This window comes from Danio aesculapii, chromosome 22, assembly GCF_903798145.1.
Source record: "Danio aesculapii chromosome 22, fDanAes4.1, whole genome shotgun sequence".
Classification (NCBI taxonomy): Eukaryota; Metazoa; Chordata; class Actinopteri; order Cypriniformes; family Danionidae; genus Danio; species Danio aesculapii.
The window spans coordinates 19579681-19605623 of record NC_079456.1 but is presented as its reverse complement, the minus strand read 5'-3'; the positions used below and the strand labels follow the sequence as shown (position 1 = coordinate 19605623).

General features: G+C 35.8%; 1 protein-coding gene across 1 annotated transcript; it reads right to left on the bottom strand.

The window, feature by feature from the left end:
* Nucleotides 1-244: 244 nt before the first annotated feature.
* On the bottom strand, nt 245-19449 carry bsg (basigin). The gene is made up of 8 exons (XM_056447391.1): nt 19240-19449; nt 12579-12744; nt 11279-11367; nt 10173-10309; nt 8467-8743; nt 3498-3522; nt 3292-3365; nt 245-1131 (listed from the first exon to the last, which is right to left on the bottom strand). Exons 1-7 carry the CDS (start codon nt 19307-19309, stop codon nt 3305-3307), a joined length of 825 nt encoding a protein of 274 aa, XP_056303366.1. The 5' UTR covers nt 19310-19449; the 3' UTR covers nt 245-1131; nt 3292-3304.
* Between the last annotated feature and the right edge of the window lie 6494 nt (nt 19450-25943).

The window sequence follows — 25943 nt, the reverse complement described above, 5'->3', positions numbered from 1 at the left end:
ACGCGATTATCACGAATGGTAGCAGTAATAATATTTACTTATTAATCGGGTCACATGCAATAATACTGATTCTAAAAGCTTACGAGCCTTTAACAGTCTGCTGCTTTATATTCAGTAGTGGTTTCTCGCTTGAAATCCAACAATGCTGTGAGCTCCGTCACGTAGAGCCGCTCCCTGCAAACAAACCCAACAAATGAGCGAACAGCGCCTCCTTCTGGACACCAAACACCACGACACAGACCAGTTAAAATCAAATAGTTTTATTCAGATTGTGCAAGTCAGTACATGTTGACAGTGTATTAGATGTCCTATGACGCTAAGGCAAAAATAATTTAAACAAGGTCTTACAATTATGCATCTCTTAACTTGCAAATGGCACACATCCAGACACAATACTTCACAATGCAAAAGTATGACCGTCTATAGGAGAATCATTTAAGCAACAAGCATCCACTAAAATCCCACACACAACCATGTCATTGTCCTCCATGTTAGATTCTGCAAAACAACTTATAACGGATTACGCAAGGAGCAAAAATGGCACGGCGTACTAACACTTGGTCCTAAAGGTTAACACATGAAGCCTGGAAATATGCTTGTTTTATTAAATGGCAAACTGTTAGCTAGACAAAAATACAGTGGCATTTGACCATCCACTTGGACTAGTGCACTTTAATACGCTGTACTGCACATGAAAGTTAGCTTAAATTATTTGAATGTTATTAAAAACAGCATGTACAATAAAGTGGCTAAACATTAAGGCGTACAGAAAAATAAAAAGCTAAACTTTGACTGCTGCCAAAGAATCGGGACTGTTGTATTTGAACACGTGAACACTTGTGAAGAACAGTGGAAAAAGCCAGGAAGACAAAAAAAAAAAAAGAAATTTATTCCCACATTAAGAGATTTCCACTAAACACACACTTCTACAGCAATACAATCATGCAGTACTTCCCTCCCCACCCTCCCCAAACCCACGTTTAAAAGGTCTGCAGCACAGTATGGAGAGGAATAAAAGTAAAAGGAGACCAGTTATTATCATCATCTAGACATTTACACTCAAGCAGAGGGTGAAGTCGTGCAACTCAAACTCAACCATCTTTATATCTTCAACAGCAGTCATGAGAACACCTGAAGTAGAAACAAATAAGGATGAATTCATGTCTTATTTTATTACCTAAATTCTATTAGCATACTAAATAGTTTATTAAATAACTGATGTTTTTGCACAATCAGTAATACTAATGATAAATATGCATTTATTAAACCATTTAGAGCAGTGGTCACCAAACTTGTTCCTGGAGGGCCGGTGTCCTGCAGATTTTAGCTCCAACCCTAATCAAACACACCTGAACAAGGTCTTACTAGGTGTACTTGAAACATCCAGGCAGGTGTGTTGAGGCAAGTTGGAGCTAAATCCTGCAGGGACACCGGCTCTCCAGGACCGAGATTGGTGACCCCTGATTTAGAGTATAAATTAATGTACAGAAGTGTGGGACCAGTGGGAGACATTAATTTCACTCTGAGGATTTTGCCATGCATCAAATTATGCATCAAAAAATCTACCTTAAAGTAAAGATATTAGTTAAATAGTTAAGTTAGGCTTAGTTGGGGTATTATGAAATCAAAAATCATTAAAACAAGACTAATAACCTTGATTTATTAACTTAACACATTATTCCCCAAGCACCCATGATTTATGTACTTACAAGGAATTTGCCCACCGTCATTAGAACATTTGACAAAGTATACAAAACTATAGATCTCTTAAAAGCTTTGTTTTATTTGGATTAATCTAGAGACCTTCATTATTATGTCGATATACATTTCTGAACAAAAGATTTTTTTAGTATTACAAAAATTGCCTTTATTTGGGAGAGTTTGCATCCATTTTGCAATTCTGAAATTAGGGGTAGGAAGTTGAAGGCCTCATGTGACAGGAAGTAAATCAATAGCTTTTTTTTTTCTTTCTAGAAATCTTATTTGATTGTTTGTTGCTTGCCATTGAGAAATTAAACATGGATAACATGTAGAAGATTACTCATAAAAGGAAAATAGCAACTATGAACTATGACAACTATCGTAGTAAGCCCGGTGGGCTTAAATGGGTTAATAGAATACCAAAGCAGTAAATAAAGTACATGGAGAAAAATAGCCCATTATACTTGAAATAAACCTTAAATTGATTGAAGTTTGATCAAAATAATATTAATACTAGTGATAAATATGTACTTATTACTATTTAGTGTATAAACTAGGGCTGGGCTGATAAACGATATATCAAATCGCGATAAAATTTGTCAATGATGATAAGCTCTGCATGTTTTTACTCTATATTGATCTGAGAGCCAATCACACAGCAGAAATGTGCAACAATGGCAATCTAAAAGTGTGTTGATATTAAGAATGCCCCAAATTTTCGCCCACCGACAATTAATCAGCCGAATATGTAATGCTATTTAATGAACCCTATAATTTTTGTGGCTTCAGTCACTGTTGTGGTTCTCCTAAATCTGGAAGCATTAACAACTTATATCAAAATGTATATCATTATCGTTCAATATGGAAAACTATTATCGAGATTGCATTTTTGCCATATCACCCAGCCGTAGTATGAACAACAGAACATAAACCTATATCAGATAACACCTGATATATCCCATTCTCATTTTGATTCATTTCAAATCTTTCCCTCAGGGTATAGAGTTCCTTTGGCAAGGACCAACTGATTTAAATTCATTTGTTCCTTGTGCGATTGATTTGCCAATTTCTAATGGGAAGAAGTGTCTTTTTCAGTTCTATAAATATTGTTTTATTTTTTGTCTTAAGTGTGTGGTGTGATATATGCATTGTAAATCTGTTACGCTGCCGAAAAAAAAAAGAAAAAAAAAAAAAAGAAAATCACCCCAAAAGGGGACAATAAAGTTTACAGTAACAGTAATGTGCAAAATCAAGTTCACATTAGATGTTAGAAGTCTAACATTAATTTTAAATTTGTAATCCGTTTTTAAAATGTAAATCTAAAGTGTATAAAAATTTATAATTTAGCCATTAAAAGAAACTAAAAACATTCTTAAATTAAGTGGAATTTACGCAACAGTTTATTAAACATACTAAAATAGTGAGATAAATATTAAAAAGCACTAATAATTTGTTTCAACTATGAAAAATCATAAAGAAAATGCACATTAAACAACAATCACAGCTTAATTTTTAATATGTAAAGATTACTAATAAAATTACTAATTAAAATGAATTCTGCTGCATCACTCTATTTTTAGATGAACTCACCCTTTCTCTTTCCTCAGTTGGAGTTTCTTTGCCGGACATTTTTGTCTTTGTGGTTTGTAGCGGCGTTGCTCTTCCTGAAAAACAGCCTTAGGTCACCCTCATTTATATGCATATGAACACGAGTCAACTATCTACACTTTAACATCATTGAAGATCCTTACAGAGAAAAAACTAAATATTTTTAAAAACAAAAAGATATCACTTACAGAGGAGCAGATCCTGAGTCATCATCTACAGAGAGCAGAAAAACGGGGGAAAAATGATTAAATTGCAGAGGTTTGTCTGAAAACTAGTGCAAAAGCCTCAGAACACTGAAACTTACATTAAAAAGCAGAGCGAGACTGAAAACCTTACTAATGTTCTGCATTTAGTGAGTTCTATAGCTTTAAGTATATACTCCTCAACTAAACAGCGATATTAACCTTACACATTTCATGCAGAATAATGCATTTCCACCGGCCATGCAGTCTGGTGCTGGATTGAAAGGATATGTTTGGAGGTTTTCCGCCCATCATTTGTCTGTAGCACAAGCTGACCTAAAGATGGAGTAGCTTCTGCATTATTCCTCTGAAGACTTAAACCCCATTCGAAAACTCCTGAAATCTCCTAAAAAACTCGATACTGAAAAAACTAAATAAATAAATCTATAAACAAGAGACAAATGCTAAAGTGCAGAACTGACAGCAGCTGTATTGGAAATTAATAAATTACTTTGAATTCCTACGAAAGAATAAAACATTTTTAGATGTTAACATTCAATTTCACTAAGTTCCGTAAATGGTGTGTTATATATATATATATATATATATATATATATATATATATATATATATATATATATATATATATATATATATATATATATATATATATATATATATATATATATATATATATATATATATATATATATATATATATAAACAAATTTAACTCTAACATTCTAGAGTAATTCTTTTATAAAAAAAAAGTCCCACGTTACTTTAGAATGTTTTATAAGAATGGAGATCAAACTTATTTTAAAAAGTAATTGATACATTTTAAAAGCATTCTTTAATCATGGTAAAAGTAACACTGTTTAAGCTGCACTGACTATCATTTGTAGAACCAGTTTTACAACAAATACCAAAGTTAAACTATTATTTAAGTCATAAATGTGGTTAATTTAAACTCAAAGTTGGTGTATAACATTAATTAAAAATTTTAAAATATGCATTATGCAGAGTATAACGAAGTTATTATGAACATTTAAAAGGAATGTACTAACATTACAAGACCATATTCAGATAAGAAAAATATTATACAAGTAATCATTTTAGAAATTGATTTTAGTGATGGTCGAAGGACAAATGTAAAATTAAGTGTAAAAAAAATAGTGTACTTGACCACTAGAGGGTGTGTATTCACAACAAGCAAAGATTTGATGATGCTGAGGCCCCGTTTACACGAATATATTTTAGTTTTAAAACGCACAAGTTTTGCTACGGTTAAGCCTTCTGTCTACACTACTCCGGAGTCTTGGAGCATAAAAACAAAAAAAAAAGGAGCATCTTGAAAATGCTGGAGAAGCCATTTTTGTTTTAAACCACTGCTGCTTCATGTCGGTGTGGATGGGGGAAAACGGAGACATCTGAAAACGGAGATGAAATCTGATTGGGGCTTTTTCCTCAGACTATTCATATCAATTTGATGGGGGTTTTGACTTTTAAAATACTGGTAAGGTTGTGCTTCAGACACTTTGACAAAAGAAACTTTAAAATAAAACAAGTTAACAACCAAACAAACATATTTGTAGTTTTTACACAGCTGAAATGTAAACAGAGAGGCCCAGGTTATCATGCAGAGAGCATGTCCAAACACTCAGAACCACAAAAAACAAAATAAAAAGTTGGGATTATAGATTAGTTAGAGCTGCCTCTCTCAAAATATTGTCATGCAATGAGACGATGCGGAGATCATGCAAGGCAATATAACACCACCAGTCTGAAATGTCAACTTGGTTATTATGCATTACACCTCGACCTTAAAATCCCATTCTGAACTGCAGTATGTCAGACTCAGCCGAACACTTTCACTGGCTACAAAAACAGCAAAAGAGGCTTTTCCTCAAGCTAACTTTCACAGTTTTAACACAAAGCGCCAGTGAAAGAGTTGCACATTTTCCAGCCTATCAGTGAGAGCGCTCAAACTCCCAAAAACCACCCTTTGCAGTAAGGCTGCACAATTAAATCGAAGGTGATAGTCATGCGCATTTTGTCAGTAAATTCTGTTCTGTGATCAGTAGTAAATCTCCAGCACGGGTTTCTAAATTGCCAACGATTCAATCGGACAAAAAGGAAAGTTACAAATTGTTTTGTAATTAAGACAGCCCATGAACATAATCAGGGGGAGTTTGGGTGGTTTGATCGGCCCACCCCCTCTGCCAAAGGTCCAGAATTTTAACAGCAATGCAATCATAAATTGTAAGAATAGCCATTAGAGCAGGGGTCTCAAACTTAATTTACCAGAGGGCCACTGGAGGCAGAGTCTGGGTGAGGCTGGCCTGCATCAGGTTTTCCACAAGAAATTAATTATATTTTTTAATTAGTTTATTGTTTTCCATCCTATTTTGTGTTAAAAAAAATTCCAATCTTATCAAATCTCTTTAAAATTTTTTAACACCAAATAAAATGAAAAAAATAAACAATTAAATTGAGAAAACAAATCAATCCGTGATAAATAATAATAATAATATTTTAAGATTTACTGTTATCCGCTGTGCTGTTATTACAGAAAAAGCAGCAACACTTCACTGTTGTCATTTGTTTTGATGCATTTCTATATGATGTAAAATCAATGTAATGTTTGTGTGAGGCAATGTAAATACAATGCAAGTAGCGCGATGCAAATTACCCACAAATAACGGTGTGACTATAATTGGTCCGGGTTACCGGGGACTCTTATTGCCGATGGACAGGCGTCGATGTGTGACTGCAGACAACCACATTAGGCTGCACAGAGTTCCTTACCGATTGTAAATGCAAGTAAGATGATTGGTTGAAAATATTGTTCAGGACCAATATTTAAACGTGAGTTGACTTAATTCAAGATCCTGCTCAAATGAAGCACTGATTTATATACACATTTATATATTTTTAATGTCCCGCTGAGCAGCAACTTAAACTTTTTTTGAAGTGTTGTGAATGAAGCGAGCTCGGACGAATCTCCGCATGTGCCCAACAGAAACGAGGCAGCCAGCAGGCATGGAGGAAAACACCATGGCAACGCTGCTGTAACTTTCACTCATTTGGAAACGTTTCTCTGCCTGCGTCAAGCCCAGCCAATGTCCCGCCCTTGAGAACCATATACCCCACTGTGATTGGTGGGTTCATTTAGCTCCACACACAAAACTGTAGAGTGCTATACATATCAAACTCGCAGGCTGCACTAACATTAAACTTTCAAATTAAGGCAGGGGCCAAAAATCATCCCGCGGGCCGCGAGTTTGAGAGCCCTGCATCAGAAGACGGTATAGTCTTAATCGGATAAAATACAATAAATGTGAAATTTAATAAATAATATAAATAATTCTCATTAACTTCCGGCCGCAAACTACCGATCTAGCAACAACCTCAGAAGATGGCTTGCAGCTGGTCACTTTACCTTCACAGTAAATATTCATTGTCACAGTATGTATTTTTGACTTCAAATAAGCTTAGGTGAGTAATTTTTTATTTTTTTGGGCTGATTTATATTCTGCGCCAAGTGCGTGCAGCGTTTGCGCAGTCACATAGCCCCTGTCGTGGCTGAGGCGCACCTCAAAAAGATGCAATAACAAAAAAATTGCAACGACACACAGCACAAGCTCTGTGATTGGTTGGGTTGGTAGTGGTGACAAACGTGGGCGATGCTGATGGAGCGAGTGTTTACAAGTGTCGAGTCCAATGAAGCAGATCCAGATGGAAACTTTTGTTTTGCGCTTACCTTATGATTCAAAGTTGTTGCACGTCCGCTGGTTCCCACCTCTGAATGAGCAAGTTAGAGCTACTTGTAGCGTTCATAAACAAAACACCCACGAAAAACTCGGCAGAGGAACATAAAAGCCTCACTGCCAGCTAGCATTTTGGAAGGGTTATTGCAGAGCAACACAAACAGCACACAGAAGTATAAATGCACGACTATGCAGGCATAGTGGGTCACGCAGATCACCCGATGCAGAAGTATAAATCAGCCTTTAGAGGCACAAGATAACACGCAGTCTACCTTAGACACGATCAATATAAAATGTCGTCATTGGTATTGACTATTGTAATGTTGTTAATTAGAGAAAAAACATTTGACAAGTAACCTTTAGCATATTTTTTACCTTGGACCTTACTCTAAACAAAATGACCCCTTAAAAAATAAAATAAAATAACTCAAATTAAAAAATAAATTAATTAATTAATAAATAAATAAATAAATAAATAATAATAGTCAAGCACCAAAAGCAACCCATATTAAAAGCTCATTTTAATACTAAAAATTAGGCAGTTATCCTTGAGTTAAAAAAAAAAAAAAAAAAAAAAAAAAAAGTCAATAAAAATAAAATCATGGAGCCCCTGAATGTACTTAAACCTCGTAATGAAATACAAAATTAGGGGAATAACTACAAAATAGTCAACTTCGAGGGTAGGGGGGGGGGGAGAGCACCACCCCTTTGTGTGGCCTGCAGCTCTTTGCATAGCGTCAGTGAACTTCAGCTGTGTAGATAGTGTAGAACACTCGATTCAGAAACCTCTATAGCCATTTTGATGTCATTTTGAGCGATTGAAGGAGATTTACTACTGATTGCAGAACTGCGCTTTCCTGACAAAAGGTGTATGACAAACACAGCTTTTGCGATTACAATGTATTGTGCAGCCCTACGTCGCAGCAAATCCACTTCAGTCTGACATGCAGTTTTTGAACACTTACCACAACGGAAAAGCAGCAGCGAACAGAGAAATAAACAATGGAAATCATAAAAATTGAGCACAGCCACAGACTACAGGCAAATAAAAGAAACATACCAACTCAAACTGAAATAGGATCTTGCACCATTACGAGGTCATCAACAAAAACAAAAATTAAAGAATTACATCCACTGGTCATTGTACAATGACGAAAAGTGAAAGTGAGAAATCATTGTGACGTGAACAGTTAAGAGTTACGCACCGTCATTGATCTCATCAGGCTTTCTTCTCTTCTCGTAGACGAAGATGATAGTGATGAGGATGATGACCTCAGCCACGATGCCAAGGAAAGGCCAGAGAGCGGCCAGCTGACTCCGCACGCGCAGCTGGATCTGGTCTTTACTAGTGCCAACCTCACTGGTGCCTTGACACTGGTAGATGCCCATGTCCTCGTTGATGTCCAGGTCTTTGATATACAGCGTGGTCCTGTTGGGTGTGCTCTTGATCTCATACTTATCGGTGCCATTATAGATGGTAGACTGTGTGATCAAGGGGGTACAATTAAAGACTGGAGAAAACTATAATCATATTGTAAATAGATTCATGAATTCAGCAATTTAAAGAACACCACGACTTAACTGATAGAACTAGAACAAATTAATTACATTATTTTCTGTGTTTCCACAACCATTGCATGCACTAATACATGTGCTAGGACTGCACGATTCTGGCTTAAGTTTTTTTTTTGCTTAAAATAAAGATCACGATATTCTCAAAATTCAGTAGATGTAAACAAATGTTAAAATGAGTAGCCCATTATCATTATTTTTCAAAAATAACAATAAAAATAACACTAATAATATTAGGCCTATGTGTAGGTCTACTGTTGCTTAAAATGCAATATTTTGTATAGATTGGAATGGTGGATATGATCATGTAAATGATTTGCGTGCTTTTGGTTTCACTTTCACTACAGAGTACGCTCGTATCATTTACAACTTTATTACCTGTTATTCACAGCCTATGCAGGTTCTGTTCACTAAAGTAGACATTCAGGGCGTGCACAGCACATCTGTGATTTTGTGGCCGCGAATACGTCATTACAAAAACAGAACTACCATTTTTGGGTAAAATATACCTTATTAATACAGTATGTGACTCTTAACACCATTTGGAGGGGTCCACATTGCTGATCTTGGAAATATAAAGCACTGTGAAGACTTGTGCGACCACCTTTATCTCTAGACCTTGAAAATATTATTGCCGAATTGAATTAAGATCAAGTTGAGGGAGGGGTCAAATAAAGATCATGATCTTTTTTTTTTTTAATCGTGCAGTCCTAACTTACGCACACTCAACCAAGCAGAAAGTGCATCGAAACATGTTGCATTAACCAGATGGAAATCAACGGAGCAAGTAAAAGTAAATAAATCTTGCTTTTATGCTGCAAACACATGAATAGAGGCATTTTTGTACATAAATGTGCCATGTGTTTGCCGCAAACACATGGAATTTACATCATTTGCATCTTCTGCACAAATTGTGGGGTTTATTTACTTTCGTGTGTGATGTGTGAACCTGCATTAAGGCAATGTACATTCAACGAAAGCTTGTTTGTAGTTGACTAAGTGCATTGTATCAAAAATCGCAAAAACTTGCAATGCCAGTTTGTCACATAAGCCGCTCTAAGTGCTCTAATCTTAACCCAATAAACGGTCCTAACCCATTTAATGGTCTTTAAAACATGTAGCAAATCTCAAGTAAAGAATTCATAAAATCATTTTTAAATAAATTTGACCCATTTCAGTGGAGTTTGCTTGACAATTCTTGTCATTCAACAGAAAGCAACATCAACGACGTGTTCATAAAGCCAAATGATGTTTAACACACCTCTGCAACATGAACCAACCTTCAAACCGCAAGGTCAGGTATCGCTCTCACATTACAATTCACAAAGCATTTATTTACCTGTTCCCCTGCATCAGAAAGCTTGAACCAGTTCCAGTCAGTAGGCAGTGGGTATCCCTGGCCTACACAGCTCAGCACCGCCTTGTCTTTCTCATTAGCGTTCTCAGAGTTTTTGGGAGCTTTTATGTGCGGGGAAGCTAACAGGAAGAACATAACAATCAAGAGCACAATACACCATTGTTTGCAACATTTTTCTTATTATAGATTGCACTCCAGGTTTGGGAAACTAGCATTCAAAAAAAATGTTACAGTATTTTACAGTGAAAGTTTGATAAGGATATACAGTTAAAGTCAGAATTACTAGCCTGCTTTGATTTATTTTTCCTTTTTTAAATATTTCTCAAATGCTGTTTAACAGAGCAAGGAAATTTTCACAGTATGTCTGATAATATTTGTTCTTCTGGAGAGTCTTATTTGTTTTATTTTGGCTTAAATAAAAGCAGTTTAATCTTTTAAAACCATTTTATGGTCAACATTATTAGCCCCTTTAAGCTATATATTTTTTTCGATAGTCTACAAAACAAACCATTGTTATACAGTAACTTGCCCAATTACCCTAACCTGCCTAGTTAACCTAATTAAACCTTTGAAATGTCACTTTAAGCTACATAGAAGTGTCTTGAAAAATACATAGTAAAATATTATTTACGGTCATCATGACAAAGATAAAATGAATCAGTTATTAGAAAAGAGTTATTAAACTATGTTTAGAAATGTGTTGGAAAAAAGAAATAAACAGGGGGTCTAATCATTTTGACTTTAACTGCATATGGTCAAAGCTCTTAAGGTCACTATGGCTGTTCCTCCAGATTATCTTCTCTTTGCATTTCCTACAGTGCAACAACATTCAATGAACATCTGTAATACTGATCCAGAAAGTCTCCCCTCGATATTTGGGGCTAATTCATAAACTGAGGGCAATTTGGTAATACTAAAGTTTTCTTTTAATATCAGATGGATGATCTGAGAGAAGACCTCTCACTGTACACATTTGTTAAAAGCATTAAGTTTATTTGAAGCCATTCCCAGAATTCACAAAGCAAAAAGGTGGACGCACAAGAGCAAGAAAAGTGCATAACAGATAAAGCATCCCCAAATGCTCTTACCTTTAACTTCAATGGTGGCATTGGCCTGAGGTTCTGTTAGGAAAACACAGGTATATACTCCGGCCTGATGGTAATCAGCCTTTTCAATGCTACCACAGAAAGAAAACGCCATTAGATGCAAATAAATAAATAAATAAATCCAACTTTAAATCAAGAATTGTGCCAATGGGGAGCCCTTCTACCAAAGCATTAAGGCCTAAATATAATTCAAAGTTTTTTTCATTTGAGAACATACATACATACATACATACATACATGCATACTGATGGTATATGGTTTTTAAACACTCCCAACATCCTCAAATTGAAATGGACGGGACTGCAAATGTGTCACTACTCAAACAACAAGTGTCGGTGAGAGAAAACATTTTGTAAATATCAGACAAACGGCATTCTCCAGCCTGTGACATTTCAGATCAGAAGCACAACAAATTGACATGGTTTTATTTGCCACAAAGACCGCAGATGGTATTGTTGGTTTGTACGCTAATAGAATTCATTGTTCAAAACTTTAAAAAGATGTGACATGATCCAGTAAGAGTCTATAAAAACTCTCTGCCAACAATCGTACAGAGGTAGATATGTACCAGCTCTGCTACTGCAAACACCTCTAGTGTATTCACATTGCACACTCCACATCAAATTGGTGTTGCGGGTTAGGCTGTTCTCCTTTTTGACCTCAGTAGATATGAATCAGTTGCACATCAAAAGCTGCGAAGCTCTAGTTTAGAAATGTAATATTTATGATAAATAGAATAAAAACTGAATCACAAAAAGATTTTTTTTTTAAATAAAGAATTTTTAGAACATGCCAACTGATTCTATAAATTGCCAAATGAGCTCAAAAGTGCTCAGGAGAAGAAGAAAAAAAAGAACTCCCAGAAAGTTTGCTTTGGTGCACAGTTTTGAACTGCAGAAACAAACTTTGTTTTGGCTAGATTGTGTTCAAAATGACATCATTTAAGTTTTGTTCTAGGATTTCTTTTGAATTATATCAGGGGCTTTAAAGATGGGAGGACTGTAGAGCAAATATGAACTATGACAAACAGCTTTGCCAGTGCATTGCACAGGCATCCCCATAGATATTTTTCCGACCCAGCAGCTCTAATGGGAATTAAGGTCAGTGAATTTTGAGTGCCCAAGGCTCTTAAATAACACTACTGCTGCTGCTGAAAGTCACGCTCTAAATCGGCACTATACCAAATGAAGATGGATGGATGATTAAACACTAAATCTGGGGAGGAGATCATCAAAATTATTTTGCACTTTAGTCAGAGTTTACAAAGAGGTGAAGAACATACAAGTGTTCAGCATAGGAGTCCATATTTGTTGACTCAGAGTCTTCAATTTTCTTTCCATTCTTGGCCCAATAGTGGCCTTTGATTGGAGAAGAAGGGTTGGTCAGGTTGCAGCTCAGTGTTGCTGAGGTCGCATTGTTCACCTCAGGACTAGTCATGATGGTTGCACCTGGCGAGGAATAAATACAGCAAAAGTTAAACAGTCATTTCCATCAGCTTTCATAGCATTATGACAGGTCACGGTTGCAATATCCTTTGAAAGGAGTTTACCAACCTCTGGATTTTCTGCAGCACTGTAATAGTGACATTTTTGCAAACAAAATAGTGACAAAGGATCAGAACATTTCTGCCCAGATGTTCACCACAATGTGCACCAAAAGGCACATTGCACTACATAGGGAGAGGTGCTGGTGTATTTGGGCTGTGAGCTACAAGGAAACATTGAGTGAGATGACAAAAAAAAAAACAAATGGGAAGAAGAAACGAACAACTAGCAACAAGCTTATTGTTTTTAAGTGATTTGTCTCTTTATGTGTTTGTTGTATCATGATGCCCCTGGTGGCAATAATAAAGTTGCTAAACTGGTTTGAAGAACTTATGAGGTTATGAAAAACAGTAGGTTCTCAAAGAATGCGTGTATAGTGGAATAAAACAATCAAAACCCTTTTTCAGAAATGCTTGCCACTGAATTTTAAGGCCCCAATATCCTCACAGCAAATTAATTTTGCTGACACCATACACTGCTGAGAATGGTTTTGATAAATTTGTGCTACACGATCTAAAAAATAAATAAATAAAAAAAGAAACATTTGTTTATTGTGGAAAGCCTGAAGCCACACCTACGTATTGCTCAGCCTCAGACCAATGGTAGTTCAAAGGCATCAATTAGCCAAAGTGAATCTTTGCTTTGGCAAGCTGTATCAAACTTTTATTTATAAAATACACTATTTTAGTCTGATTCATGTAATATGTTAAATATCACAGCCACTTTTCTTTTTCTTTTTTTTTCTTTTTTTATATAAATCAAAGTAAATCGGGGCATTTACACCTGACAAATAGTGGCATTAACTAACCAATGCAATTTCTTTAAGAGGTTTAACTACAAAAGGAAAAAAGGAAGGCAGAGGGCAAGACGAGGGACTGAGGAACAAACTACAGGACTTCCTTTTCTACACTAGTGGAGACGCTGCGTTTCCACAACGTAACTCACGTTCAAACACTATAACGTTCGCTTGTGAGCGAATCCACTTGACTTTGGGCGGGGTCCTGAGGTCGTTGCGGTCGGGGTCGTTTGAGGCACGGCACTCATAAACGCCTGTGTCGTTGAACGTTAGGTTGGTGAGGATGAGCGAGCTGGTGGCGTGGTCAATATAGGTGGCGTTGATGTGCACGCGATCCTCTCTTGCACCATCAAACAGCTGAGTGATGATTTCATCTGGCTCCTCGCCCTCAATAAACCACCACTGAACTTCAGGGATGGGATTCCCTATGACCTCGCAATCCAGCTCTGCATTGTCTTCAATGAGTTTCATCTGAGACAAAGGCGATTTTATGAAGCCCGCTGGACAATTGATGGATGAGTGTGATTTACGTTTAGGGTGGACAGTTCATTCAGATGATGTGAATAATGATTAGCAGAAAGGCAGGCAAAAGAAAAGAAAAAAGAAAAGAGAAATGGCAGAGAAGAAAAAGAGAGAAAAATGTTAGAAATGGAAAACAAAGGGCATACATAAGAAACATACTAGTTTGAGCATCATGATGCAAGACATCATAACACCAAAACTGAACTGAAGAACATTAGAAGCATTTTAAAAAGACAATGAGCTGAAGCATGCATTGATTTTAAAGCTTAGCTTATGTATAAATGCAATGAGAACAAATGAAACCAAATCACACACAAAATGAAGTAATGGTTAAGACTTTAGTTTAAAAAAAAAAGAAAAAATAAATAAATAAAGCCATCATGTCATTCCAAACCTGCAAGTCTGAAGCACAAAATATATTTTGACTAGATCAAGTGACTATCAATCTTATAAACGCAATATTATTGTGATCTTAAACACCCTGCCCCTCAATTGTTTAACCAAGACGGCAAGGCAGCCCCTAATATATGTGTTTTACAGAAAAATCATACAGACTTGGTAAGACATGAGGGTGATTTCAAGTTGAGAAACTTTATGACTGTTTTATGATTATGAAAAAATGCCAATGAACATGCAAACACAAATGAACAGTCAAATGAACAAACCCCCCACTCTAGAACCGCTCTAAAGTGGTGCATGTCCTTTCTGAGCATGCACTCTGGAGGAAAAGCAGGGCTGTACTGTGCTAATCCCCCATGGAGAAAATCATCGGAATTCTTCTGATCACTTTGGAACAATACACACCCTGAACGGCATGGAAGTACGTGCGTAGCAGCTTGAACAACAAGCCTTCACATCAATGACCAGAACCCTTTGAGATCAGCCCCAGACCCGTTGTCGCTTCCTGCAGTGTAGCATGTTTTCACGGTGTTTGGTTTTGAAACAAAAGTAAGGTACTACTCGCTTTCTTGTCCACTGCTGAGGGAGGAATCTTTGCGTTAACCAGGATAGATTTTCACAATCAACATTACAGTCAGAGCAGTGAGACTCCACACATGCTTTAAGCCTGAAATAACATGTGCCCTTTTAAAAGAAGAACAGGCATCATCCTCCATTTGACCATTATGAAAGGTCACCTCAAACGTTTAAGTGAGTGGACCAGAGTAGTCACAAATTCAAAACTACTCCTATAAACAAGCTCTAAAATGAACTGAAGAACATATTTGTATATACAAGTCCTTAGATTTAACATTACCATAAAACATATTGAGTAAATGTTGAGACTAAACTAAATAACAGAACGTAAAGTACAAAATCCAGTTGGTACAAAGTCTGCCACTACTAGATAATTACCTTAGGCTGATCAGTTCTAGTCAACAAGTTCACCTTCTCACAAGCCAACATATGGACTAATCGGCAGAAGAAGCACTGACCCAAGGTCACTCGTTTCATCAGATTTCTTGGTTCAAGCCCATGATTAAATGCTGATAAATGTGGAAAACTATTTCCTAAAGAACCTTTAAACTACACTACCATGCAAATCCACAAGTATAATAATGACTAGGTCACTTAGTATGAAATTGTTTAAATAATTAAAAGGGTCATGAAACCCCAAAACAGATTTTTAAAGATGCTGACAGTCATTTACATCAGGGGTGTCCAAACTCGGTCCTGGAGGGCCGGTGTCCTGCAGATTTTAGCTCCAACTTGCCTCAACACACCTGCACGGATGTTTCTAGAAAGCCTAGTAAGTGCTTGATTAGCTAGCCCAGGTGTGTCTGATTGGGGTTGGAACTAAACTTTGCAGGACACCGGCCCTCCAGGACCGAGCTTGGACATGCCTGATTTACATGTTCCACGTTGCTAAAAACACTATTAGCACACAACATTTACTAGGTGAAAATTGGTTGTTTGTATGTTGTTTCGAGCAAATTTGTTCTTCCGGTTTTAAAAGAAATTTTGAAGCAATGTCACGACGATGAGATCATTGTGTGAAATCCAGCGTGTAGATTGGCTGTCTGTACCAGCGAGTACAAAGTGATGCGAAGTTTTCAGCCTTTTTACATGAGAAAGACTTGGTTCGAACCAATCAGCGCGCTCTGTGAATGATGCAACTTCATTATTATGCATGATAAAGCTTTGAAGACCTGTTTACCAGTGTTCAGAAAGAAGCCATGTCGTGTTGCCAACCGTAATTCAAACAAGTAGTAAAATTATTTAAAAACATGGATTGTCAGTGTTTTGTTTATAAATGTGACGTAAAGGTTTTGTTTTCATTTCTCCACTATGAGCGGGCAGCTGGACTCACGTGTGGATTACAGTGGTCTGCTAAAACACAACAAAAATAAATTAAGGAACTTTTTTTTTTTTTTTTACTCAAGAGCTTTTTGCATCTGGAAATGGTGAAATCCAGATTTGCATCCAGATGCTTTTTACATATAACAACTGAAAGTTCTGTGTTTTGACAATATTGCAAGTCCACTAAAAGCTGGCTGGAATTATTAGACAACTTTCTTAACAAATATTTACTAATATAACTTGTAATACACTCATTGCTATAAGTAGTAGTTTATGGGCCTATTTCCTTTTAGTAAAGTATTAAATTTATAGATGTGCATTTTAACTAATTTTCATCTTTCATCATTTGCAATGTTCCCAAATTGCATTGTTTGTTATTTTTCTGTGGTGGTTCATTCTGCTTTGGTGACCCCCTGATAAAGAAGGCACTAAGCTCAATAAAATGAATGGATGAATTATTTTCTGTAAAGCTCCTTCTGGCCACGACACGTTCACGTCTAAATTTTTATAAGAGACATGTTTAATAAATGTGCCAGACATTTCGGACTTTCCATACCAAGAGGCTCAGAAAATGAAGTCCATAAAGATACTTTGCAGTAACAAAAGCTGCACAGTTTGTGAATAAAAATAGATATAAAATGTTAAATTTATAAATTACAAACGGTTGTACAGTTCAAATAGTTGTTCAGTTATTTACTGCTGTCACGAAAGACCATGACTCCTTGTGTCAGTGTGAGTCTAAACGGCCACGTTGCGTCGCCCCAAACCACCCCCCCCCCCCCAAAACCGTAAACCTAGTGGAAACACTAGTATTGTTAGCAGTACTCTTTCAGTTTTTAAAAGGCATAGATTAGTCAAAATGATTTAGTTACAAAGTTTACAATACATTAATATCACTACAATATTATGGACTGTAAATCCTCCACTTCCACACTGCTCTCAGATCCGCTGTTAATGCTGCTCTCCGAATCACTATCTATCTTGCTGATGTGAAAATCAGCTGTAGTGCTTGTAATGAAACTCCCCTTTTCATGCAAACCCTTGCCTCTTTCTCCACAACACTCTCCCCTAAACAAAGCTGGACTCACCCACTTTCCTGACTTTTTTTCAAACTAGAGGGTAAAAACACCCTGCTGAGACAGGGGTGGTTTTGTGCCCCTTTTTTTATAACTTGTTGTTTTGGCACCATAAAATGTAGAATTTTTTTTTTTTTTTTAAATGCAAGAGTTATAGGGGACAAGTAGCGATTACGGTGAGTAAGCTAGTGTTTTAGGTAAGTTTGGAAAGGGTATAATTACATATATGCCTACAATTTCATGAGTAATTAAATTTGAAGGGCAAATCTTTCTCCACCCATCAAGCTGGGTACATGCTGACAAATAACATTTTTTAAAAATGTTAAATGACTCCCAGCAGCATCAACAAAAACCGTCACACTTTAACAAAATAGCTGCATGTTTGCTCTAACCCAATTTATTGAGCTGGGCTGGTGATCGAGTACTCAGGGGAAACCCCCCATTTTAATTCTGATCTGGAGATGCTACAACTTCAACCATGCAGCTTTGGTGTTCTAACTCCAGAACTGCATGAGTAAACCTGTTGTTGCACAAGCTGTGCTGTTGAGGAAGCATCAATGCTTACGTGCTGAAAAGCACCTCCCAGAGTGTTAAAGCTCTATTTCTAACGGAGACCTTGAAGCTGATTATGTTGGGATTTGCGACTCTGCCATTCATCAGCTATTGCTTCTGGAGGAGTAAACAAATTATGATGGAGCCAGACTATAAAACAATCACTCACATCATCCCTCATTTATCATTAAGCAATTGATTTCTCTAAAAGGGTGGGAATATTATTTAAATAAATTTCACAGTACGTGATTTAGATTTCCAATTAAACACTGAACTTTCATTACAGTAAGTGTATTAGGTCGCATGCTCAAGTTCAGTGGGTTTGCATAGATTTGTGCCATTTCCAGTGATGGAACATTATAATGAGCTTAAACTAAGCCTTTTACGGGAGAAGGGAGGCCTAAAAGATGAAAATTGCTGCTTGCTTTGTCAAATGATTGGATGAAACATATTTTGCCTTCCTCAGCTTGTATTATAAATGATTACAGACTACTCCTGTTTACAAGACTTGACAGCAGGCCTCCAAAAACTAGTCTCTACCGGTTGTTATCATTGCCTGCTGCTTACCAGGTTTAACACATCATTTACTTAGGTAACTGACCTGCCATGAATAAGGACAAATATTAACACCTCATTTGGAAAAGTTTGGATCAGCAATTCCATAAATAATTGTCAACCAAGATCTTCTACTGTTTGGAAAATGTGTAACTTAACTGAGGTGGTTACAAAATCCAGTGGGTGGGTTAAAGGTTATTTTGGATGAAAGCAGAGCAAAATCCACGTGATGGGTTGAGTTTGGTTAAACGTAAAAATTTTAAAAACATGAACATTTGAAATATAATTATTTGACAAACAAATAGTTTTCGGAGAGCCTAAGAGAGCAGAAAAAACGACTATTTTACAGATCAGCTGTTGATATATAGCTCGACTAGATGCGCGTGAGCGTTCGCTCGTGCGCGACAAATTCCCGACGGTTTTCCAAAATTTCAAATCGTTACAAACGTTCATTAACGATGTACATCGCTTTATAGTCAAGTAAAAACAAGGAGAACGTTAAATCTGTCGTCCGAGTCGTGTTTATGTCAACAAACGCCTTGTGTGAAAAACGAGCTCACGAGCTAACATGATCAACAGAAAAAAAGCAGACGTCCTTACCTGTCATAGCTTCGGCTTGAAACCAGCCGATACAAATAGCCAAAACAGCGCCAAAAATCTTCCTTTTCATGGTGACGTGTTATTTAAAACCTAAAGTGAAAATAAAGGGCCTGATCGAGAGGCAGAGAGAGAAAATGGAGAGAGGCCCTCGGTGTAGCTTCGTCGTCCTCTACTTGTTCGTAGCTCACTCGTGAACGCGCACGTATAGAGGGGCGTGTTTATACGTCACCACGTCCGGTTCTCGACGTGACGGCGTTTTGCACTTGTCTGCTAATTTCCAAAATGATTTCGACTACTAGTGTAATTGGTTTTCAGAAAATAAGTAACAGGCACTGTCGTTTTAGCTAATTAATAGCTTTTGGTATTTTAATGGTACATTTCGCCTCAAAAGGACAACTTAATCACTATTTACTCACCGTAAAATGGTTCCAAACCTTAGTTACTTTATTTTGTTGAACACTAAAGAAGATTTCTGAAAAAAAGCTGAGAACGTTCTGTAACCACTGACATCCATGGTAGGAAAAAAATACCATGGAAGTCAATGGTCCGTGTACTAGCATCAGCTTTCTTCAAAATATTAGAGAAAGTCAAACAGGTTTGAAACAAGTGAAGGTGTAAATAATGACATATTTTCATTTTTGGTTGAACTATATAAAGTAGCCCATGCTATTCCAATTTCCTCTAAAGTTTACAGTTTAACATACGCAAATCTATTTTATAACTTCCAGGGATAGGGAGTATTTATAATACATGTATTTCAAATTCATTAAATACAAAATGGTGTATGTAATGTGTATTTGATAGGGCTGATGACAATGACTTAATATTTTGTATCAAAATACTTTCGTGTCTTGTGTTTTTGTATTTAAAATACTGTAAAATACTTTGTAAGAAATCTACATCATATAAATGCACCCTCTGAATGGTGCTTTGAATGTTATTGACACTTTCATTTTAAAAAGAATGGAAAAAATCTTAGGAGAAAGAGTATACTGAACAAATAATAATAGTTTGGATGGATTGCTGATGCAAAATGTTTGACGTTATAAAAAAATAGGTCCTACAATTGTGATTCCTTCTTTATTGGCTGTTCCAAATGCCAGTAGTTGATCAGTTGGTCTGTATGGTTAATGAAGAGGGAAAATGCAAGCCTTAGGGTGTCACAACATGTGAACAGAAATATTTGATAATCAAAAACTCCTAATGCAGTTTTTACATTGAGGATTGTACAGTTCAATAGCAAAAAAAAAAAACTAGATTTCTAAAAAATTCTGTGAACAAAAAAATAACACTTTATTTAACACCCTTTCAAAAATAATAAGAGGTTGAATAATCATTGTACAGAGATAATGGCAATTTTACTGACCACATTCGCTATCAAACATTGTTTACTTCACAAAGTCAGTTTAATGGTGAAGGGATTGATCGAATAGGTCTAATTGATGGAAGATTTGCAAAGAAATGGCATGCTCCGTTGTAAAAGTATTTTGTAGTATTTTAAAAATAAAAAATACAGTATTTTATTTTGATAAATTTGTGGCTGCTGTATTTTGTTTATTTTGATAAACATAAAATTTAGGTATTTAGTATTTTATTTTAAAATACATTTCAATGTATTTTTTCCCAACCCTGTTTACTTCAGAACAAGTCTTAAGTCAGTTGTTTTATTTACCATCTATATCTATATTCACAATTAGGCAATATATTAACATCAAATCGAGATTCTGCCAATCCTCTTTTTGGTTTTCCACCAAAGGCTGAGAAAATGACAACAGAATTGTCATTTTTATCTCATAATTTGCTGTGACAAAGACCATTGTTTCTAGGGTTATAGGGTATCTAAATACATAACATACAATACATGGAAGACAAAGACACTTCCTGTGAGTTCCAATTCTTCTCACAGTGACTTCTCATCAAAGGATCTCAAACTGCACATTGTTTGCTTGTTCTGTTAATTATGTATAGGGTGTGTTGCTCTCCTTATAAAAATATACATCTTCCATATGGCAGTATCTAGGGTGGGAAGAGAGCTTTGATTTATTCTGTTAAGCTGTGAAGTGTTTAAAAGGTTTGAGTTTTACTAAATCTCAAACTTGTAAGTGCATTATAAAAAAAGTACTTTTAAAAAGATGCCACCCTGGACAGGTTTTATCTTTATTTATGAGTATTTCTTAACAGTCTATGTATTATTATTTTAATATTTATTATTTTCAACAGAAAATATACAAGCCTAGGTCAAAATATATGTTATATACTACATTGTGATTCAACTAGGCTTGCTTCTTTGCTCTAATGTGCATTTCCCATTCTTATAAAACAACATGGATGATTGATTTTTTTTATTTTTTTTAAATAATAAGCCAAATATTTGTTTACGATTCGGGTTGTTTTAAAAGAACGACACTTGCTTCCACAACACTAAAAGTGCTACTTGTTCACCATCAAGCTCAACATCAGTTTGTGCACTGCTTACCATTAAAAATTTACTCCAGTGAATTTACTCCAAACAGATTAAACTTCAGTCAATACATATAATAATTTAAACCTGGGTATACAGGCCTACTTGTAGTTCTTAATCAAAATTAACAATTTAGCATTAGCATTTATTTTACATATGGTGATTGGTTTGTTTAGTGTAACATTAAGTCTGTAAATCTATTTACACCAACAATTTTTTTTTTTTTTTGATCTATAACATAAACCTCAGCCTGTCTTTTTGTGTATTAGCCTACTTGCTGTTAGAAATGTGGATAGTCAGAAACACAAAGCATAGTTGTTATACTGCCCCCAGTGGCTTAAGCATGTTTTTTTTCCATGTATGTATGTTCATTTCATGTAGATTCTGTATTCTAGACTTTCAGTCTAACAGAATAGAACGTGACAACAGAAAAAGAAGTAAATACAGGAGTGTTTGACAACAAAACTAATCTCTTAATTTTAGTTTACAACTAATGTCTTTGTACACAATTGAAACTGTTTACAGCATACTTCATTCAGACTCACCTAGACAAGCAGTGTTGGGGACTAGCGAGCTACAAGTTCAGCTACTTAACGCTCTACTGCACGATATCACCATATGGCAACATGATACTTATGTTCATTTCCCTGCCACTGTTTCTTAAAGACCAACATTATTGTTATTTTTATTAGGAAATAAAAGACATTAGAGTAACCATTGATGTGCTTTGGTAAAGTCACATGACATACTGTGTTTTTCTGTAGCAATTTCTGACAGACTGGCGTTTATTGTGAGTAGTTGCTGAATGCAAATGTAAGCGTCAATAAAAACAAAGGATCAAATGATGTCAGATCCACACAAAAATCTGAAACACCACCTCAAGTAAGTGATGATGTCATATTCACAACAAATTTTTTTTTATCAAATTAGTTTTTTGCAAATCGATCAAATGTATGTGTTACCAAATGGCAACACTGCAATAGTGGAACGTACAATCTTCCAATGGGTTAGCTAGCTAGCAAGGCCAGCTGTGAACTTTTAAGTTGTAACAATAACAACATGAATGCTAGTTATACAATGTTGATTGGTTGTTAATGACATTTGCAGTATGGATAAAATCTAGTTTTGATGGCAATACTACTTTTGCAATACGTTTTAGCTGGTTGACCAGCCTGGTTTTAGAGGGGTTTTGGCCATTTTTAGGCTGGTTTCCAGCCATATCTAGCCTGGTCTTCGCTGGTCAGGCTGGAAAATGACCAGCTAAATACAGCAAAAACCAGCTTGACCAGCCTGGTTTAAGCTGGACATAGCTGGTTTTGGCTGGGCTCCCAGCTTGTCACAGCTTGTTCCCAGGCTGGTCAACCTGGTTTTAGCTGGTCATTTTCCAGCCTGACCAGCTAAGACCAGGCTGGAAACGTCTGGAAACCAGCCTGGAAATGGTCAAAACCCCTCTAAAACCAGGCAAGATCAGCTAAAACCAGCCAACCAGCCTAGGCTGGTTTAAGTTGTTTTTTTTCTGTAGGGATGAATACAGGGAACAGTGTATTAGGGAGCACCACCATGTTCTATGGTAAGTGAAACAAGAAAAGGACAGAACTGTCTCTTCCTGCAGATAAAAGTGAGGATGAGATTGGTTTTAGTGACCTTGAGAATTATGCAGACTGGACATTTCACGTAAGTTAGCTCAGAGGCAGATAAGACAGGCGTAGTATAGTATATAGTATAATATACATAAACATTGTTAGCTCGTAGCTACATTATTCTGATGCAGCTGGATATACAAGACTTGTTATTTATTTGTTATAATATTTACTGGAGAAAATATTTATGTTCACTGCATATTGTTTACATGATAATTCATTATTAGATTTGTTTTTAATAATATTCAGCCAAAAAAGAATGGAATGAATGAAAGCTGTTGAAATATGAGTTGTTGAAAAGTATAAATAAAGTGTCAGTTATAAGTTCTGTTTTAAAGCTTATAATACTGCACCATCAATTAAATAATTTCTAACAACAAAATTATTAATTATAAGGAGAGTTTTAAATTTGAAATTTCTAAGTTAGATCCATTGTTGGACATTGTTACTATATGGCAACATATCATAAAGTACCTTGAAAAAAATGTTTCCAAATTTCCAATGTACTGTATATGTATTTACTGTACATACTGATTCTTTCTTTATTTATTTCTTACTTAATATTTTTAAGAAACAACAGTTGAAAATCAATCCATAAAGTATTCTAACAGTTGGAAATTAAGCTCAAGTAAGAACATTGTGTGAGGCCTTCATTAAAATTTTGTACCAAAATGTAGCAAATGTCCCTTTTGGAAAATGCTACCTTGTGCTCAATCTAAGTTTTTCCACATTTTTGTGAATGCTACACGTTTCAATTTAGCTAGCTACTTTTAGGAAGTAACTTAAAGCTACAATTATTTTTAGAAGTGTAGTTTGACAGTAGCTCAGTTTTACTGACGAGCAAATCATATCAAGTAAATCATATCTTCATATCAATCTACAGCTTCAGAGTAGCTTTCTGAACAAAGGCACACAATTTGATAAATCAAGATTATTAATACATAAATGCCTAGACACACACCCTAACCCCCTTTAATTCTGATGACAGTCAGAAATAAAAGTGACAAGTGAATTTGAAATTTAATTAAATTTTGTTACATCTCATTTTGTGAAAAAGACAGGAAGACGTAGGCTAAATTTTCAGAACAACACCTGGGTGAGTGAATGAGCTTTAATGTTTTAGTGAACTATCTCTTTAAGGCATTCGTTCAATGTAGGCCTAGGTCTAATTTTACAATTCTAGTTAAGATTCTGACCTTGTTTTTTTGGGTGATTTATTTAAGTTGAGTTTCATGCTGTAATGGAAACTGCTTGAGCTTTGATTACATATTCAATCCAGCAGGTGGCGCTATTGCTCAAATATTTTTCAAATCCACCTAAGGCCTTGAGCAATGGTTTTTGCGGGGGCGCAATAAATAATTTCAAACAAATAACAATAAATAACGTCTTTGAAATCAGAATGAAAGTATTTTACATAATAGGTCGTTACTGAATCTGGTAATACGGTTAACCAATCAAATTCCACTCCATGTTGCTAAGAGTAATTAAGTCATCCAGTAAATGACAAACGATGTTTCAAAGATTGGTTTAGCATCGAGGTGAATTTCAAAGAAAGTGTGCATCTGCGTTTTAAGCTCGATACTTAATTGTTTAATCATATTTAAAAGAAATCCTCTGGGCTTTTGGGAATGAAAGCAATAAATCTATTCTTGGATCCATTCCCCATGCTCCCTAAACACAATCTCTTGTGGGCTGTAGGAATTATGATTTAATGGCCTGTAGAGACATATCTGTAAGATATCAATCCAAACGTGGCAAGCCTTTTTAACATTTAAACTGTCAGTGAGATATCAAAAGCAGTTTTAATGTTGTATGTACAATATTCCATCTGTGACAACACTCTCAGAAAAGCTGTCACTGAAGTGGTATACCTTCAAAATGTACACTTGTACTTAAAGGTACATTTTACTACCCAAAGGATCCAAATTGGTACCATAATTGTACATATTAGTGATGTTTGTGAGTGCTTTTGTGTTATAAGAGCAGTTTCTAACTACTTAGCAAACTTTAATTAACTTTTGTGAGAGATTTTATTTCTTAACCATAACAAAATTTGTACTTGTGTTACTATTATTAGCTATTTCATCGGAATGTTCCAATCATTTTAATGTCATAAGGTATTTCACACGTATTTGTATTTTTCCTTTATTTTGCTGACCAACACTCACATGCTGTGCTTGTGAAAGCTGATGCTCGAACACAACCCAAGTAGCAAAGAATTCTGACCCAGATTTGCCATACAGCTGGCACAGCAGGCATTTATCTGGCACTGACATACAGCATGTGGTTAGGCAGAGGTGACCCCATGTTTATTGCAGCACACAATACTTATGCCAAATGTAAAATGTAGTATTTGGCCCAGATAATAATAATTGATATGTGGGTCATGTAAGTTTGGTCTGTCTTGACCCACATTTAAAATACATTTTTATTATTTTTGAATAAAGAAAAAAAAATTCTACCAATCAGATCCCTTCGAGAAAAAAGTGCAATGCTTCGTGGGTTTATCAGTTTCATTGCAGTTGTGATGCACTAACATATCTGGCCCAGTTCAGGCTCAGTAATGGGTTATTAACTTGGCTGAGACTTGGCCCAGATATGGT

Excerpts from the sequence above, each read along its gene's own strand:
- bsg (XM_056447391.1), bottom strand. The coding sequence starts at position 19,309 with ATGAAAAGGAAGATTTTTGGCGCTGTTTTGGCTATTTGTATCGGCTGG. Across the intron at positions 8,744-10,172 it reads TTTCTGATGCAGGGGAACAG|TCTACCATCTATAATGGCAC; the intron begins GTAAATAAATGC and ends TTGATCACACAG. Across the intron at positions 3,366-3,497 it reads GACTCAGGATCTGCTCCTCT|GAAGAGCAACGCCGCTACAA; the intron begins GTAAGTGATATC and ends GCTGTTTTTCAG.